The 18,070-nt window shown below is 35.7% G+C and overlaps 3 protein-coding genes across 4 annotated transcripts in view; 1 reads left to right on the forward strand and 2 right to left on the reverse strand.

Annotated features, from left to right (window-relative positions):
- Positions 1-18,070, reverse strand: part of LOC308693715 (E3 ubiquitin-protein ligase TRIM39-like) — a gene marked incomplete at both ends in the record, with an annotated part of 764,022 nt that overhangs the window by 132,216 nt on the left and 613,736 nt on the right. The window lies entirely within an intron of this gene.
- plin2 (perilipin 2) lies at positions 3,490-8,212 on the forward strand. The gene is made up of 8 exons (XM_081369867.1): positions 3,490-3,846; positions 4,209-4,260; positions 4,391-4,586; positions 4,677-4,759; positions 4,856-5,120; positions 5,880-6,001; positions 7,282-7,413; positions 7,556-8,212. Exons 2-8 carry the CDS (start codon positions 4,231-4,233, stop codon positions 7,958-7,960), a joined length of 1,233 nt encoding a protein of 410 aa, XP_081225993.1. The 5' UTR covers positions 3,490-3,846; positions 4,209-4,230; the 3' UTR covers positions 7,961-8,212.
- Positions 8,616-13,381, reverse strand: igldcp (Ig-like domain-containing protein). Of its 2 annotated transcripts, none has more exons than XM_081369869.1 (6): positions 13,232-13,381; positions 11,948-11,988; positions 11,510-11,857; positions 11,039-11,308; positions 10,666-10,716; positions 8,616-10,529 (listed from the first exon to the last, which is right to left on the reverse strand). In XM_081369869.1, the coding sequence occupies exons 1-6, from the start codon at positions 13,246-13,248 to the stop codon at positions 10,453-10,455; spliced, it is 804 nt and encodes a 267-aa protein (XP_081225995.1). In that variant the 5' UTR covers positions 13,249-13,381; the 3' UTR covers positions 8,616-10,452. The 2 variants fall into 2 exon arrangements, with proteins under 2 accessions (XP_081225995.1, XP_081225994.1); XM_081369868.1 differs by lacking the exon at positions 13,232-13,381 and adding an exon at positions 12,235-12,874 and having other exon boundaries at positions 8,637-10,529.

An 18,070-nucleotide genomic window follows, 5' to 3' on the forward strand; every position in this document is an offset into this window, starting at 1 on the left:
TGGTATATTTGGTATACTTGTATTCATCTTCATTTGCAAATGTATTCAGTTGCTCATTTTTTCTTTCTTTCAGTCTATCTGTGTCACTGTCCTTGTTTTTCCTATTCCAACAACATTGTCTTAGTTTGTGTTATATTACAATATAGATCCTAAATGTGTCAATCTGCCATCCAGTATAAACAATTTGACAGGATGGTTTTGATTAATGAGGTCTAATTCCATGTGTTTCAGTGTTTCTTGTTTACTTTTACAAGCCACTATGATTATGGGACATGGTTGGTTGGGTGGTTGGTTGGCACGGGGTAAATAATTACTGGTTCATTGGATAATGTACAAAAATATATCTGAATGTTTGCTCTCTTGCCCAATGAAAGCCTGTCAAGGATCATACATTAATCATAGCTATATGTATCAAAAAAATATAAATACAAAATCTTGGGTTGGTTGGCACAATTACAAAACATAACTTTAGTCATAAATTATCAGAGTTCAGGAAAAAACTCGAGCCTCTAAGCTTTTATCTGCACCTAGTTACCTATTAAAGTTTGTTTCTACCTGAGATATTTAGCAAAGAATAAAAATTGTGCCACCAACCTCAGGCTAGCTAGCAGGATGCAAATAGATATGCTAATATGCTTCTAAAGGAAAGTTATCAAGAGAAGTTCAGTTCTCAATTCTTTTCATATTGCAACATCTAGTGGTTATACAACGCAACAACACTCACATGATAGACCTACATTTAAATATTTTGATATTTGTATTTAAAGCATTTACAAATATAACAGTAAGTATGACCTTTTTGCTGAAGTTAACAATATAGGCCTTCTTGAACACAATACATAGGCCTGTAGCCTATATCTTATCAAAAAGGTCTAATTCAAGAGAAAAATATATAGATCCTAACTATAATTATGTTGTAGGGTCTTTAATGGTTAAACTCTGGTCTCATTGACTTCCATAGTAGGAAAAAAATATACTATGGAAGTCAATGAGACCAGAAACTGCCTGGTTACTGACATTCTTCTAAATATCTTCTTTTCTGTTCAGCAGAAGAAAGAAATTCATACAGGTTTGAAACAACATGAGGGTGAGTATATGATGACAGAATTTTCATTTTAAAGTGAACTATTCCTTTAAAAGGTACATATATGTACCGTTTCTTTTAAAGGTTAAGGTACAATATTGTAGGCCTACCTTGACAAGCCCCAGTGACAAGCCATTGTAGCCCTAAAGATACAATTATGTACTTTATTTTCTGAGAGTGTACATCGTTCATGACACGTTTTTTCTTAAACATTTTAGATGGACGTTCGTCTTCAAATGTTTTTACTTTGTTTCAGAATGTTCACATAACATTCAAAAAGTAACGTTCACATGATGTTTGCAGGATGATCAAATTGAATGTTTCCGTACTAACCAGTGAAAAACATTTCTGAAGAACATTCAACGTTTTCATAACTTAAAAGGGAACTTTAGTAAAAGTTCTTAGAACATATTTTTGTTAGCTGAGTGGAATTGTTTCTATGGAAGCTTGTTTCCGCCACAGAATAAAACATTTTAAAAGATAATTGCGACTTTTTATCTCACAATTGCGAGTTTACATCTTGCAGTTCTGGGACTACAGTTATAGAAGTTGTATAAAAACGACGTCTAAAATTAGTCTAAATTTGATGTTGAAAAGACATCCACAAACGACCACATTTGGACTATAAATAACCCTTACACAGAGGTCCCATGGACATCAACATTAGACGTGTGGTAGTCGTTGAAAAAAGATGTTGCCTGGCGTTACAAAACAACCCCTTCAGTGGACCGAAATTGGATGTCCAAACATTACAGAAAAGACGTCACTCCGACGTCACATTGCGCAGTGGGGTTATTTCTCAGAATTGCATGTTAAAGTCAGAATTGCGATGAAGAGTTCAGATGCAAAAGCCTTTAAGTGCCATCTGAAATTTTCTTCTAGAATGATCGTTTTTATCAAGCTTGTATATTTAAGTTCAGTAATTTCACTTAAATGGCAATGAAAATTAGGCTACCATTTAAGTGAAATTACTGAACTTAAATATACAAGCTTGATAAAAATGAACATTCTAGAAGAAACTTCCAGATGGCACTTAGAGGCTTTTGCATCTGAACTCTATATATATCTAGTAGCCTAGATAGGCCTTTAAACTCTCAATTGCGAGAAATAAACTCAGAATTCTGACTTTCTGGCAATTACGAGTTTATATCTCTTATATCTCTATATTCTGACTCACAATTGCAAGTTTATCTAGCAATTCTGGCATATTTTTTCAGAATTGTGAGAGATAAACTCACCATTGCGAGTCAGAATTGCGAGATATAAACTCGCAATTGCGAGAAATAAAATCCAATTCTAAGGAAAAAAAGACTGACTTTTTTCCTCAGAATTGCAGGTTTATATCTCACGATTCTGACTTTATAAGACTTTGTATCTCCCGACTGTGTGTTATAAAGTCAGAATTGCGAGATATAAACATGCAATTCTGAAAAAAGTTCTCGCAATTACGAGTTTATATCTCACAATTACGACTTTATATCACACAATTCTGACTTTATAACACACTGTTGTGATTTTATATCACGCAATTCTTACTTTATAACTCGCAATTACGACTTTATATCACACAATTCTGAGCTGAAAAGTCAGAATTGCGCGATGTAAACTCGCAATTGTGAGAAAAAAAAGTCCGAATTGTGAGATAAAAAATTACCTTTTTTATTTTTTATTCTGTGGCGGAAAAAAGCTTCCATATTTCCGCCACGGAATAAAAAGGTAATTGCACATTTTGCTCTCACAATTCTAACTTTTTCTCTCACAATTTCGAGTTTATATATTTTTATCCTACAGTTTCGAATTTCTATCTCACAATTCAGACTTTTTTCCTCTCAGAATTCTGAGTTCTGTTCTTTTTTTCTGCCATGGCATGAAAAAAGGTAATTGCGACTTTTCATCTCACAATTCTGACTTTTTTGCGAGTTTATGTCTCACATTTCTGGGTTTATACACTTTAAGTGAAAATAGTCTATTCTTAAAAGTGTACTTTATTTATACACTAAAATGTGGCCCAATTTAGTTGTATTGAATGTAGGCATACAAGTAGGCCTATAGCCTACTTCTAGTTCTAACAGTGATATTAGTATACTTACTATATAAAGTATTCATAAAATATACTTGAACTTTACTTACTGTAAGTGTAGGCCTACTTAATAAAATTAACTTGAAGTATAGGCTACTTTTTTTGTAATGGTATGATGATGATGTCAGACAGATTAACACATCTTCAGAATGACAAAGTCCTTTGTTGCGCATTGCGATGATCGATGACTGTAATATTTGAGCTTTTGATTAGTAGGGCAACAATAGGTCATTTAACTTATGTCCCACTTCACCTGAACTCTACAGTTTGTCTGAACTTTCACCCAGATAACCCAGTTATTAGGTCAGCAAAACAGGAAGTTGCTGCAATAAGCCAGATGCTAGTGTTGTCATTATCACAAAACATGCTCCAGTCACAAGTTTAAGGCATGAAAAGATTACTTTAAGCACGAAACCATGAATGTTTCTCACAGCTTCTCTTAAACGTTTGAGAACTACCAGACAATTGTGCTTAACAGTTGACTGATCTTTGTACAGTGGATTATGTCATTCATATCGTCTACAGTGAATTCCCCTCAGCACGACCTTTGGACTACATCACTCGTCGCGACGTCATCCAGTCTGTCATCAGAATTCCTTCCTATAAAATCCGGAGCAGTCGCTCAATCCTCTTTAAAGCAACTGAGAGTCCGCTTATGAATTTTGTTCAGACAGCACAACAGGTAGGCTAAATAATGCTTTTGGTTACATTTTATTTTAAGGTGGCGTACTTGAATAAGTACCGAGTAATTAACTTCGTGTAGCCTACTTACTATAGAGTTATGGTTAGGGTTTGGTTTAGTGTTAGTTACTTGTAATTATGCGTAATTATTAGCCTACTATAGTAAGTAGCCTACATGTAGTATTAACGTAACTACGTCACCTTATCGTGCTTTTTTCTTCTGCTGATATTTTATTGTGTTCATTGTTATGAAGGTTAAAATGTATTTATGTGAGATGTTATGTACTGGATTAAATAATATTTTGATTAAAGTTTAAAGTAGAAGAAAGAATTTGCTATGACAGTTTGAATGATCTTTTGCAGATTTTCTACTAATTACAGTGACATGGCTTCTGTGGACGTTGTGAATAACCAGGTGTGCCATTTAATCCTCATTCAAATTAAATAAATTTCTTCCTAATTATTAATACTATAAAAAATAAAATATGTTTGTTGGTTTAAACGTCACTTAATCTGCATGTTCATCCCTGTCCGTTCCTTTCTAGAATGTGGTTGACCGAATAGTTCACCTTCCCTTGGTTATTTCCACCTATGGAATGGTGTCAAATGTGTACTGCAACACCAAGAATAACTTTCCATACTTGAAGTCTGTGTGTGAGGTGGCTGAGAATGGTGTGAAATCCATAACCTCCGCTGCTTTTTACAGTGCTTTACCAATCATTGGCAAACTAGAGCCTCAGAGTAAGTCGATTTGTTGTTCAGCCGATTTGAGATCAGGACAGATTACGGTGTGATAATGTATTTACCAAAAGTTATTGTGTCCCTCTGTAGTCTCTATGGCAAATGACCTGGCGTGCAAAGGACTGGATAAGATAGAGAAGACTCTGCCGATCCTACACAAGCCGTCTGATCAGGTATTTAGTAAACTCCACATTAAAATTGTCTAAATGTTAAGCATAAGAAAAGTACCACAGCTTTAAGCACTGCTCTAATGCATTGTTCTCTTTCAGATTGTCAAAGAGGCGGTGACGGGAGCCAAGGAAGCTGTCAGCGGTACCATGAACGGTGCCAAAGAGTCCCTCGGGGAAGTGATGTACCGAACACGAGGGGCAGTTCAGGGCGGTGTGGAAAAGACCAAGACGGTGGTTAGTGGACGTGTCCAAACGGTGATGGAGAGCAAGGCGGTCAAACTGATGAGCAACAGAGTGGACACAGCACTGAGCACATCTGAGACTCTGCTGGAGCAGTACTTACCTGAAACTGAGGAGGTGAAAGGTGAGGATAGATGGACCACGTTTTTTGGTACTAGAATGTATTGATGATATTTAGACTGTGACTTAAAGTTGCTCAGCTTTAGAGTAGTTTCTAAAAGATGGAAGTGAACATGCAAGTAAACATGTCATCAGAGAAGAGAAGTTGCTTCATTTCTTTCATCTGTGGAATTTCATCTTTCTTCACAAAGGAAAGTTTTGAGAAAATTATCTCAGTGAAAGTTCATGGGGTCAAAATGTTGTTTCATTGACTTTCATTGTATGGATGAAAGTAAAAAAAATCTTTAAATATCATTTGAAAAGACATGATTTTAACAAAATTATTACAAAATTTTAATTTGCGATCTATCCTTTTACTCTTCTGTAAAATCCTCTTGCAGTCTGTAAACAGCATATGTAGCCTACATTGAATTATCCTCATCTTGTGATAGTCTTGGGATATGCTTATTATAAGGTATTGCTTTTTAAATTACATTGAAAGAATATCCTTACTGTATGTTCTGTTATGATTGCCAAAAGGTTGCATTTAGTACTGGGAATTATTTTCCTGAATTCAATTTTCCTGAAAAAGAAGTATTATTCCCATTAATGCGTGGAACATCAGAATTAAGCACATCTCAAAGAGATCGTTGACAAGGAATCTGAAGTGAATTATAGTTTCAAGAGCCTTACTAATCTTTATTTATAAATGCCAATGGAAATGATGAAATTAACAATTGCTTCTTTGTCCGGTTTCTGTGGTTGTCCTTTCAAAATCTCTCAGAATGTGAAGGGAATAACACAGAAGGATTTGAAAATAACAGTGATGCACCCAGTTACTACGTGCGACTGGGGTCTCTCTCCAGCAAAGTCAGGGACAGGACGTACCAGAGAGCTGTAGATAAGGTTCGTAATGACATGCAATGCAGTTCAGATCTCTGCTAAACCACACCATGGATAAAAGGGCAAAATTATGAGATAAAAAGTCAAAACTGACATATTCAGTACTACTTATTACATAAAAAGTCAAAATTATGACAAAAAGTTGAATTTGTAACAAATTTTGACATTTTACGTAATAATTGTGACAAAAATGTAATATTTAGAAATGATGACACAAGTCATAGTTATGAGATAAAATTTTGAAATTATGACATACTAAGTCATAATTATAACATATCAAGTCATTATAATGAGATGTAAAAAATATATATTTAAAAAATGAGATAAAAAGTCAAAATTATGACTTTCTTTGTCATAATTTTTATGCTATAAGTGACTTAGTATGTCATAATTAGTTTTTAAGTCAGAATTTCAAGGTTTTTTTTGTCACATCTTTTTAATGTCATAAATGACTTTTAAAGGAATAGTTCACTTTAAAATGAAAATTCTGTCATCATATACTCACCCTGATGTTGTTTCAAACCTGTATGAATTTCTTTCTTCTGCTGAACAGAAAAGAAGATATTTAGAAGAATGTCAGTAACCAGACAGTTTCTGGTACCATTGACTTCCATAGTAGGAAAAAAATATACTATGGAAGTCAATGAGACCAGAAACTGTCTGGTTACTGACATTCTTCTAAATATCTTCTTTTCTGTTCAGCAGAAGAAAGAAATTCATACAGGTTTGAAACAACATGAGGGTGAGTATATGATGACAGAATTTTCATTTTAAAGTGAACTACTCCTTTAAAGCCATCATTTTATCATAATTTATTCATCATTTAGTGTGTCTTAATTTTGACTTGTCATAATTATGATTTGTCATAATTTCGTCCTTTCATCTTATAAATCACTCAGTATGTCATAATTTCGACTTTTAAGCTCATAAATGACTTCATGATTTTGAATTTTCATTGCATAAATTACTTAGTATGTCATAATATCGACTTTTATCTCATAATTATTACTTAATATGTCATAATTATTACTTTTTAAGTTGGAAGTTTGACTTGTTATGTCTTAATCTTGACTTTTTATCTCATAAATTACTTAGTTTATCTGTATCTCACAATTATGGTTTAATGTCATAATTCCGACTTTTTATCTCATACTTTACATATGATTCAGTATGTCATAATTTCGACTTTTTCTCTCTTAATTTACTAAAGTGTTTTGTTTTCTTATGTGAATGGGCTTCCATACAATGGATTGTCTCCTAATATTATTTCCTTTTCTTATTAGATTGAAAATACCCGGAAGAGTATTGATGTGTCTAACCAGAAGCTACATGAGAAACTGAGTTCACTGATGGGCTGGAAGACTGTGACTCAGAGTCAAGAAGAGAACGAGACAGTCATGGACAATGACGCTGAGGTACCCGAGATATCATCTGACTGGAAATTATCTCAAAGATACTGTCGGAATTTCATGTTTTTAGAGACGTGAAGTTCCTTTAACATGGTTAAATGCTTGGATCTCATTTTCTCTTCTGCAAATGTTTTTTTTTTTCAATCAGCAAACAGAATCACACACACTGACCATTGCCTACAACCTCAGCCTGCAACTTCAGACCACGTATTTGGTCTTGGTGTCCAGCCTCAAAGGTCTCCCTCAGCACGTCCAGGTCCAGGTGGCCTCTGTCAGCGTCTCCGCCATGGAGGTATACAGCAGCTTCAGAAAGAAAGCCGTCATAGGAGATATGTCCAGTAGCATACTCGTCATCAGTCGATCTCAGCTGAGCAGAATAGGAGATTCCATGGATAACGTCATGGACTACCTGCTCAATAATACACCTCTCAATTGGCTGGTTGGTCCGTTTTACCCACGCGTGGCACGCAATACTTCAAACGGCCCCAAATGTAACAAACAAAGGACCCTTCAGCCTGAAGTGGAGATGCAGTCAGTGAACGAGGACCAATGAAATTTCAGGATATTAAACATTTGTTTATATCCTACAAATATACGTACAATCACACATTCCTGCCAAATAAAATCCACTCAAATATTTTATGTGAACAATAAACAGCATTTTACTGAATAATATTTCTTAAGTATTATAAGCCTGTATATGCCTAATCCAGTTAGGCATAAATAGTGCCTTTTACACACTATTTCATCTGCTGTCTGTTTATTGTTTTTGTACATTTCTAATAAAAAAATACACTTTTTGTGATTTTTGTTGCGTGTTGTTCTGATGATTAAAATTTCACCTCAAAAATAATATTTTAATTCAAATTATTCACTAGGACAATGCGGATAAATGTTTCTATACACCTTACAGAACGTTTTCCTAAATACTTCACGGTGTAATGGACATTTGGTTTTGGAACCACAAAATGTCTATGTTGTTAAGATGTGTGGTCTCTAATAACCCTCATCTTTTTTGTTTCATTCTTTAGTCTTTAAGGTTATTGTCTTCTTGAATCTTAAGTTTCCGGTACCTCTAATGCTAAGCATTTGGTGGAATAACAAAAGTGAAAAGGCGGATAACCTTTCTTGCATCATGTCCGATTTCATCTTTTCAGATCTGGCATCAGAGCCCGATATGCTGTGTGTGGAGGGTTCGGAAAACTGAGAATGATACAGAGCATAATTTACTAATCAAACATTCTTATTCTCAAAGTCTTATAATTATTTTGCGATCCAATACACCATTAAACATACACTATGTTACGATCACCTTCACCCACACAGTGAGTGAGTGATGCTCAGTGGGTAGCACTGCCGCCTCATAACAAGAAAGTCCCCGGTTCAAGCCCCAGCTGAGTCAGGAGTCTTTTCTGTGAGCATGTTCTTCCAGGTGTTTCCCTGGTTGCTCCGGTTTCCCCCCATTAGTCCAAAGACATGCAGGTTGGGTGAACTGCATATAGGCCTACCAAAATTGTTGTGCAAGTGTGAATGTTTCCCACCAGCACTCTCAATGCTGGGTAACTTGTGTCAGGGCAACCGGCGTAAAACCTGTGCCAAATCAAATGTGTGTATGAAGCGGACCCTGCAAATGAGCAGGAATAACTCCAGGAAGATGGATAGATGGATAGACTATCATCTGCACCCAGCAGGATAGCTCTTTTTTATTCAAAACAACACCAAGAAGAAAAATTTTAATTTAGGAGAAAAATGTATGTGCCACTAGATGGCGCTCTAATAAAAAGTGGCACAATCCCCACTGTTTACATCAAAAAATATTGCATTACAGGAAAAATATTTTTAACTTTACTTTCCAAAGTCATCTTTAAAACCAGGGATTGTTGTGGATATTATGTATACAGTTTTAACCTCATTCTAGTATTATATTTCATGTCAGATTCTCTGTAAAACATTTCAGACCTCTCTAACTCAAAATTTTCTAGAGACTGGTCACATTTTAATTTGATTTATTTAATTGAATTTCTGTGAATTGAATTTGATCAGTTGTGGCAAGAGTCTATTAAAATTGGCTCAATCAGAAATAATAAGTTGAGCCAATGGAAAAATTTGATTTACCAAACTGTGTTGTTGGTCCAAAATTAAATGTTTTGAATTGTAGTATAATTGTTTCACGAAAAGCATAAATACATCAAACAAAATACAAAACATAGACAACAGGTTTGATGTTTACATCTTCAGCACAAGAGGATTCAGAGGATTATAGGCATTGCATAAATATTGCATAAATAAATATTATTTTAACAATTCAACTTACAGTAAAAGAATCACTACAAAAGTATCCACAAAGGTTTCAGGTAATCACACATTAATTCATTCTTAGTTTAGTGAGCTTTCAAAGATAGCCAAGAAAGAGAATAACAGTGCTGTAACGTACATACTGTAAAGTACAGTAGCCTATGAAAAATAACATGCTTCTCACAATTGACCTAACTTGTTCCACTAAAATAGTTCAACTTGGAGTTAAAATGGTATACAGTAAGGTTTCATTTGTTAACATTAATTAACTACATCAGTTAACATAAACTAACAGTTTACTTACTTAATATTAATTTTAACATTTACTAATGCACTGTAAAAAAGTTGCTGCCTTACATTTTTAAGTACAATCAACTTGGCTGTTTTTTTAAGTCATTTTAACTTAAATTACATTAACTGAGTTGAATCTTGTATAAAAAAAAGTTGAAAAATGCTTAACTTATTTTGATGAGTTAAAGCAATGTAAAAACATATGTTGTCATAACTTATTGATCATATAATTTTACAGTGTATATTATTAAAATAAAACATTGTATCTGTTAATATTATTTAATGGACCTGATCTAATGAACTAAGGATGAACAGTTGCATTTTTATTAACTGAATGTTAACAAAGATTAATAAATATCGAAACAAGTTAGTTGATGTTAATTAATTAATGAGACCTTACTGTAAAGTGCTATCTTTAAAATAAAATAAAAAACAAGTAAAAATCAGAACGATTTCATTTCATTTGAAAAACATTAGATGAAATGATAGGAAAAGAGTAATGAGGCTCAGCGGAGGCATACTCATTGTGGCTTTACCTAAAGTGAGTGAGAGTGAAAGAAAGAAATAAAGAACAAAACGGTCAGAAACAGGAATTTCTTCCTTTCCAATTAAAGGTATGTTTAATTCAAAAAAGCTGTCAAGTAACGATTACACTATCTGTGTACAGCTTACCGAATGCAGAATGTCTTTGCAGAGCATCCGTTTCTTTTGCTAGCACAGGTTCTACAATTAAGAAAAAGACTGAGATTAACACAGCCTTGCAACAGGCCATAACAGGTCAAATAAATGTTCCAAAAGGGGGTTTTCGCAAGCGATGCCATAGAAGAATTATTTTTGGATCCTTTCAGTGAACAGTTCTTAAAAATTTTTTTTTTTCTTCATGTGAAGAACTTTTTAATACTCTAAAGAAACTTTTTCCACTATAAAGAACATTTTGTGAAATGGAAAGGTGCTGTGGATATTAAAGGTTCTTCAGGGAACCATAGAAGACAATAAAAGAATCTTTATTTTCAAGGGTGTAATGTACTGAACAAAAGTTACCTACCTGTAACTGCGACTTTCACTGTACTGAGCGCCAGACCCTGTGAGTCTAGAACTTTGTATGTTCCGGCACTGCTGGCCGTAACCGCCCTAAAAATCAACTTGCCGCTTCTCTCTTTCGGATAACCTTTCTTGCTTATGCCTTCGCCTCTTTCCCAGAGGACTGACCAGCTGGTGTCATTACTGTTTTGAAAAATCACTTGCTCAGCTTGATGCGTGTACAGATCCAGGATCAGGTCTTCTCCTGGCTTCACAGATTTAATGGTCTTGTGATCTGGGAAGAGACAAGCCAGCATTAAATTTAGATATTCTGCTACATGCTATATGGAAACAATGAGTATTTTGACATTTACAGATTGGCCCCATTCTCTTCCATTTTAAATGCCCAGATTTTTTTCCAAACACGGTTGCGAAGGTTTTGCCTTTGATACACTTACATTGAGGTGTGTTTCAGTGTTAAGTGTTAAACTCTCACCAGTAACTGCAAGTTGGACGCTCTGAATGAATACTCGGTTCTTGATACTTGATCCTCCAACCACCAGGTAACTCTCGTAAATGCCTGCATCGCTGAATTTGACATCCCGCAAGAACAGAGAGCAGTTTCCCCTCATAAGCATTTCCTTAGGCACATCAGCCCGGTCTATGTAATCCTCTCCCTGAAACAGCTCCTCTCCCATTCGTTCGAACACTGAATCCCTTGTGGTCTGCCACTGAATGTGAGGCATGTGAGCTGTTTCAAGTTGATATGCCACAGTACAGGGAAGCACAGCCGGCAGACCAACCTTTGACGAGGTGTGGACAACCATTGAGATCGGAGAGGAGCCTATAGGGATAAATTATTATATGAAGAAAAAGCAAAAATGTGTATAAATAACTTAATAAAGATGGCCTACTTTTAACATTGTCTACTTACCAACACAAATGAGAAGCCATAGCATTAGAAAGGCCGAAACCCTGTGAAGAAACATTATATATTATAATTACAGAGATTTAATTCCCTTGAACCATATCTAATGGATATTAACAATAGGCTGACGGTTACGACTGATTGCAGTTAACATGGAACGTTCTCTGAATATTCAAGGTTCATTCAAAGTTATGAACAATCATTATTCCAGTAACGTAAACAGAATGTTCATATAAAGTTATCTTGTCTTTAATAATGTTTTCAAAACATTAGCACTAAAACATCCAACATACCTTACAAAAAAATAAGTATACTTCAAGTTCATTTGATTTAGTAGGCCTATGCTTAAGTAAAGTTCAAGTATATTTTTAAGTAGGCTATACTTTATATAGTAAGTATACTAATATCAATGTACTAGTAAGTGTACTGTTTCAATACTTGGGACTAAACTGGCCCACTTTTTTCTATAGACTACTACATTGTTCGTGGAACGGTTTTTCTGAAACGTTTTAGGATGTTCGTCTAACATTTCGTATGTTACTACTTCAGATTGTTTAGAGAACATTCAAACGTAACGTTGCCATTAAATGTTTGCAAAACGATGAAATAAAATGTTCCCTTAAATTCGTATAACCAAGACCAAATGTTTTTTAAAAACATTTTTTTTTTAAATTAGACGTCAAAATGGGAACGTTAGTACACGTTTTTAGAACGCATTTTCGTGCGCCCAACTATCAAGTTTCTATTCTATAGCTCAGTGTAGGCTATATTCTGTCGGAAAAGTTCTGTCCTTAAATTCATCTGCTTATACACAGATTTCTTTTGTCGTTTTTTTTTAGCGTCCCGCCAGGCGTTTTCAAGTTTAAAATAGTCCAACGCGTCTCGAGACGACTGCATTGCTCCTATAGTGTGTGTTTGAATTCGCTTTGCTTTGAACCCGCCTAGCTCCCTCAGTTTCAGTTTGCAGCAGCTGCGGTGACGCTTTTAGCTTAAACGAAACTTAACTCAACCTAGCCAGTGGGAGGCTATCCTGCAGTAGCCTAGCCTATTGGAGGCTGCAGTGTCCGTTTTTTGTTGCTGTTTTTAAGGAGTTTATACTATTTTACAGCACTTACCATTCAGGCATGTGGGCTATTCGGATTATGCTACTCAATCAAGTCATTCTTAGACAACTTAAAAAAAAAAAAAAACAAGCGATGTTGATTCGAATTTTTACATTTTAAGAATGTGACAATTTCCTCAGAATATCACCTAGTCTTCTAAAGTGTTGCTATTAAAGAGGTTTCTCACCTGTTACTTCTGTCCATGTCGCATTTGTGCAGGCTCCTGTTCCTATCAGACAAGCTATGACTGTAAACAGCACAGCAGAGGCTTTATATCTACAACGTTCCCTCTCCATTTCTCAAAAACGAAACTTATGCTGTAGCTAACCGTTAAGACAGCAAGCCAACATTGAATACATTGTTTTTCCATCTGAATCATCATTATGGTTGATATTGAAATTTCAATGTAAAATAAATGTTGAATCACCATTACCATATCAATGAAAACCTGATGTTATTAATGTTGATTGCAACAATATTGGAACAACATTGATATATAGTTATCTTTATGATTGATTAATCATTACTATTTGGTTTACCGGGCGATCGCTGAATGTGTTGAAAAGTCATTGATTTATAGTTGACCGGGAAACGATCGTTGAAAAGTCATCGACATACACTCACCTAAAGGATTATTAGGAACACCATACTAATGTGTTTGACCCCCCTTCGCCTTCAGAACTGCCTTAATTCTACATGGCATTGATTCAACAAGGTGCTGAAAGCATTCTTTAGAAATGTTGGCCCATATTGATAGGATAGCATCTTGCAGTTGATGGAGACTTGTGGGATGCACATCCAGGGCACGAAGCTCCCGTTCCACCACATCCCAAAGATGCTCTATTGGGTTGAGATCTGTTGACTGTGGGGGCCATTTTAGTACAGTGAACTCATTGTCATGTTCAAGAAACCAATTTAAAATGATTCGAGCTTTGTGACATGGTGCATTATCCTGCTGGAAGTAGCCATCAGAGGATGGGTACATGGTGGTCATAAAGGGATGGACATGGTCAGAAACAATGCTCAGGTAGGCCGTGGCATTTAAACGATGCCCAATTGGCACTAAGGGGCCTAAAGTGTGCCAAGAAAACATCCCCCACACCATTACACCACCACCACCAGCCTGCACAGTGGTAACAAGGCATGATGGATCCATGTTCTCATTCTGTTTACGCCAAATTCTGACTCAACCATCTGAATGTCTCAACAGAAATCGAGACTCATCAGACCAGGCAACATTTTTCCAGTCTTCAGCTGTCCAATTTTGGTGAGCTCGTGCAAATTATTGGAGCCTCTTTTTCCTATTTGTGGTGGAGATGAGTGGTACCCGGTGGGGTCTTCTGCTGTAGTAGCCCATCCGCCTCAAGGTTGTGTGTGTTGTGGCTTCACAAATGCTTTGCTGCATACCTCGGTTGTAACGAGTGGTTATTTCAGTCAAAGTTGCTCTTCTATCAGCTTGAATCAGTCGCCCATTCTCCTCTGACCTCTAGCATCAACAAGGCATTTTCGCCCACAGGACTGCCGCATACTGGATGTTTTTCCCTTTTCACACCATTCTTTGTAAACCCTATAAATGGTTGTGCGTGAAAATCACAGTAACTGAGCAGATTGTGAAATACTCAGACCGGCCCGTCTGGCACCAACAACCATGCCACGATCAAAATTGCTTAAATCACCTTTCTTTCCCATTCTGACATTCAGTTTGGAGTTCAGGAGATTGTCTTGACCAGGACCACACTCCTAAATGCATTGAAGCAACTGCCATGTGATTGGTTGATTAGATAATTGCGTTAATGAGAAATTGAACAGGTGTTCCTAATAATCCTTTAGGTGAGTGTATAGTTGACCGGGAAACATGATTGAAAATGCATCGATATATAGTTGACCGGGAAATATGATTGAAAATGCATCGATAGTTGACCGGGAAATGTGATAGAAAATCTATCGATTTTTGGTTGACCGAGTCTGAGAGATCAACACCAACGTACAGCACTGGACACAGCTCATTTCTGGACCCTTGGCACAAGCGTACAGGTAAGCTTGCTTAATGTTCGATATGAATGAATTGTACCTAATCAAATACTGTTAGGCTGATCGTTAACATGATGGTGTAATAACCGACGCAGTGCTGGTCACTGAAATAGATTTTTGTTTTACCATTGTGTCAAAATCTGCCAAACGTAGGCTACTTTGTGGTTATAAAGTTAGCAAAACCTCCGAGTCCATTCCGAGTCCGTCTATTTTTGTGATAGCTCAAAATACATGTCTGTACCATAGACTGTAAAAAAATGGATTTGATGAATGGCTATATCTGAACATCATCATTTGTCAGATTTAATCAAGTCAAAATAGTTTTGAGGTTGACTGATCTAATTTTGTGTCTATCTTTAATGAAGGATTTGTGGAGCAAAAACAATATTTTTATTTTGAAGTGGAAAGATAAAACAAGACAAGTCAAAGCTTCATACCACCACCATTGAGTGATCCTGCCTGTCAAAAAGGTCTGGGCACGCACTGTCTGCAGCTTAGTTGTTTTTAGACATTTGTGAATTTCTGAAATGAGTGTGTGCTCAATGTTTCAAGATTAATGTTTTAGTTTGTTTAATCACACCATCCATTGCTGTTCAAAAATAAAGGGATACAAAATGCTCAATCAGCCCCTGGTTGTTATTTCTATATGTTGGATGTCAATCTAGTAACACTACTAGACCTATATGTGTAATCTGGACAGAATAAGGAATAAAAATTGTCCCCTGTCAAGTAATTTAGCCTACTCATGTGTGTTAGCTGAAATAAAATAAAAACAAAAATATAGGCTACTTATAAACTAAAAATTTTAAATATAGCCGCAAGCAGCAGTTATCGGGGTCCAAGTACAAATAGCTCATTTGAATAGTGATCCAATTGAAACTTATGATGTAGTTTTTATAGCACATTTGTTGAATCTTGAATGATAATTTTGATGTTTGTTTAAGTTTGATGATATATGTGTTGTATGTGTGGACTCAATCTCAATCTCATAAATTAGGATGTCACAGGACAATTTCAAATGAATGTGAAGATATCATTTGCAGCTCAAAACCTTATTTATCTGAAGCATTTATCTTAAGTCCCTTTTCATTTTTATAATTCATTTCTATGTTTCTATAACCTAATGTTTGCAGTTTAACACATAAGTGTTTGTTTTATTATTCACACCAGCAATGCATGTCTTTTTATAGAAATTTTATAATATAGGCTTTTATTGTGAAAAATACATAGGCCTATAAAATTGTCTCTTCATTTTAAATGGAAAGCATTTAAACTGTGTATGGTTTTATTGGTGTCATGTCTAGTTTGGTTGTTTTATGTTCATGGTTCATATCTTTTATTCTGAAGTTTAGTCACAGTCATGGTTCCTGTTTGTCATGTGATTCCTATGTGATCATCATGTGCTTCCCTAGTTCTGTGTTGTTCTCATTGGTTGTTGTGGTTATGTGTCCTATTTTCTCATTGTTTGGTTCATTGTTTGATTAATCACGTGTTCCTTGTTAGTCATTACTATTAGTCAGCTGAATCCGAAATCACCCCCTATACCCTTAAATGGGGCACTATTTGAGGGGACAGCCATTTGTAGTGGTGTCCGAAACCAAACTGGACGTTATTGAGTGTACTTATTTAATCCCACATTGCACTACAATAACGAGTGTACAACCGATGCTCAACGGCTGTCCGAATTCACTCACTGGATTTTATTCACTCCTTCAAGTGGGAATCGAACCCATGACATAGACATTGCAAGTGCCAACTCTCAAACTCTCTGTTTGAGCTACAGAATTATATCATCGTATGCGTCTCCAGTTCTCACCTGCTCCTGAGACAATCAAATGGAGTTTTTGGGAAAAGATCTTAAATAGTTATAAATAATCTGTATTCATATGTATTAATCATGTTGATAACAACAATGTTGATATTTGTAAATAAAAAAATTACATATTAATCATGTAAATGTCCTGCTCTTGTCATAGACGTCCAAATGACGTCCAAAAAAATTACCTAGTTCAAAGGTCAAATGTTGAACATCAATGTTGGGTCATGGTTGGACGTCCAAATAGTGGACCTAGTTTGGACGTTGAATAGATGTCCAGAATTGGTCATGGACCGACGGACCCAAAATAGACATGATCTGCACGTCTATCCGACGTCCAATGTTTAGTGGGGAGGAGTTTGAAAAAGTATGTTTTAAAAAAAATCAGAATGGCGGAAACATTTTATTGCCGAAAATGAAATCAGACAAAAATGCTGAATCCGAAATCACATACTTCCCTACTATAGGCAAAAAAAAGTATGTGACAATTTATGTCCAAATTCACAGTAGGCCTACTCATAAAAGCGTAGGCAAGAAGAACCCTGGATGACCTACTTCATGTGAGGCGGTTTAGTGCGCATAACGTTACTCAAGAAAGTAGGCGATTTTGTTTCTAGCCCTTAGAGTTCCAATGATCCAAAATGAAAATTTACTTATTATAGCGCCACCTTGTGTCAACTGGGTGTATGTCTGTACACCTGAGTAGCGGTGCACGATTTGGGACCATCCTGCAAAGTTTGGGGTCAATGATTTACGGTATCTGACACCTAAGACCCAGGGACTTTTAGGGCAGAAGAAAAAGAAGATCAGTAGGCTACTATACAAACCTTACAGTCTATGATACAAACACATCAGGGTTCCAGCACCTTCTGTGTTTGGACCCTAAAATTAATTGAAAATGTAAACTAAAACGAACAAACAGCTTTGGTAAGACTAAATACTAATTGGAAAAACTAAATAAATGTCAAAACTAAACAAACCTATAACCATGCGGTGTGTAGTCTATTTATGTTAAGAGCTGAGTCATAGAATGAAATTGCAACAAATAACTTTATTAACAAAACTTATAGCATTATGTATATTATATGTATAATATTATGTATAAGTGTTACATGGATTTTTGGAACGCGTTGGAGCTTGAAATATGCTATCACGCATGACGGGTTTTGAACCGGTTCT

Source organism: Scardinius erythrophthalmus, assembly GCF_964197995.2.
Source record: "Scardinius erythrophthalmus genome assembly, chromosome: 7".
Lineage (NCBI taxonomy): Eukaryota > Metazoa > Chordata > Actinopteri > Cypriniformes > Leuciscidae > Scardinius > Scardinius erythrophthalmus.

Coding starts and splice junctions, on each gene's coding strand:
- plin2 (XM_081369867.1), top strand. CDS start 4,231: ATGGCTTCTGTGGACGTTGTGAATAACCAG. Junction 4,261..4,390: donor TGGACGTTGTGAATAACCAG/GTGTGCCATTTA, acceptor GTTCCTTTCTAG/AATGTGGTTGACCGAATAGT. Junction 7,414..7,555: donor TCATGGACAATGACGCTGAG/GTACCCGAGATA, acceptor TTTTTCAATCAG/CAAACAGAATCACACACACT.
- igldcp (XM_081369868.1), bottom strand. CDS start 12,266: ATGAACTTGAAGTATACTTATTTTTTTGTAAG. Junction 11,858..11,947: donor ATGGCTTCTCATTTGTGTTG/GTAAGTAGACAA, acceptor TTATCCCTATAG/GCTCCTCTCCGATCTCAATG. Junction 10,530..10,665: donor GCAAAGACATTCTGCATTCG/GTAAGCTGTACA, acceptor CACTCACTTTAG/GTAAAGCCACAATGAGTATG.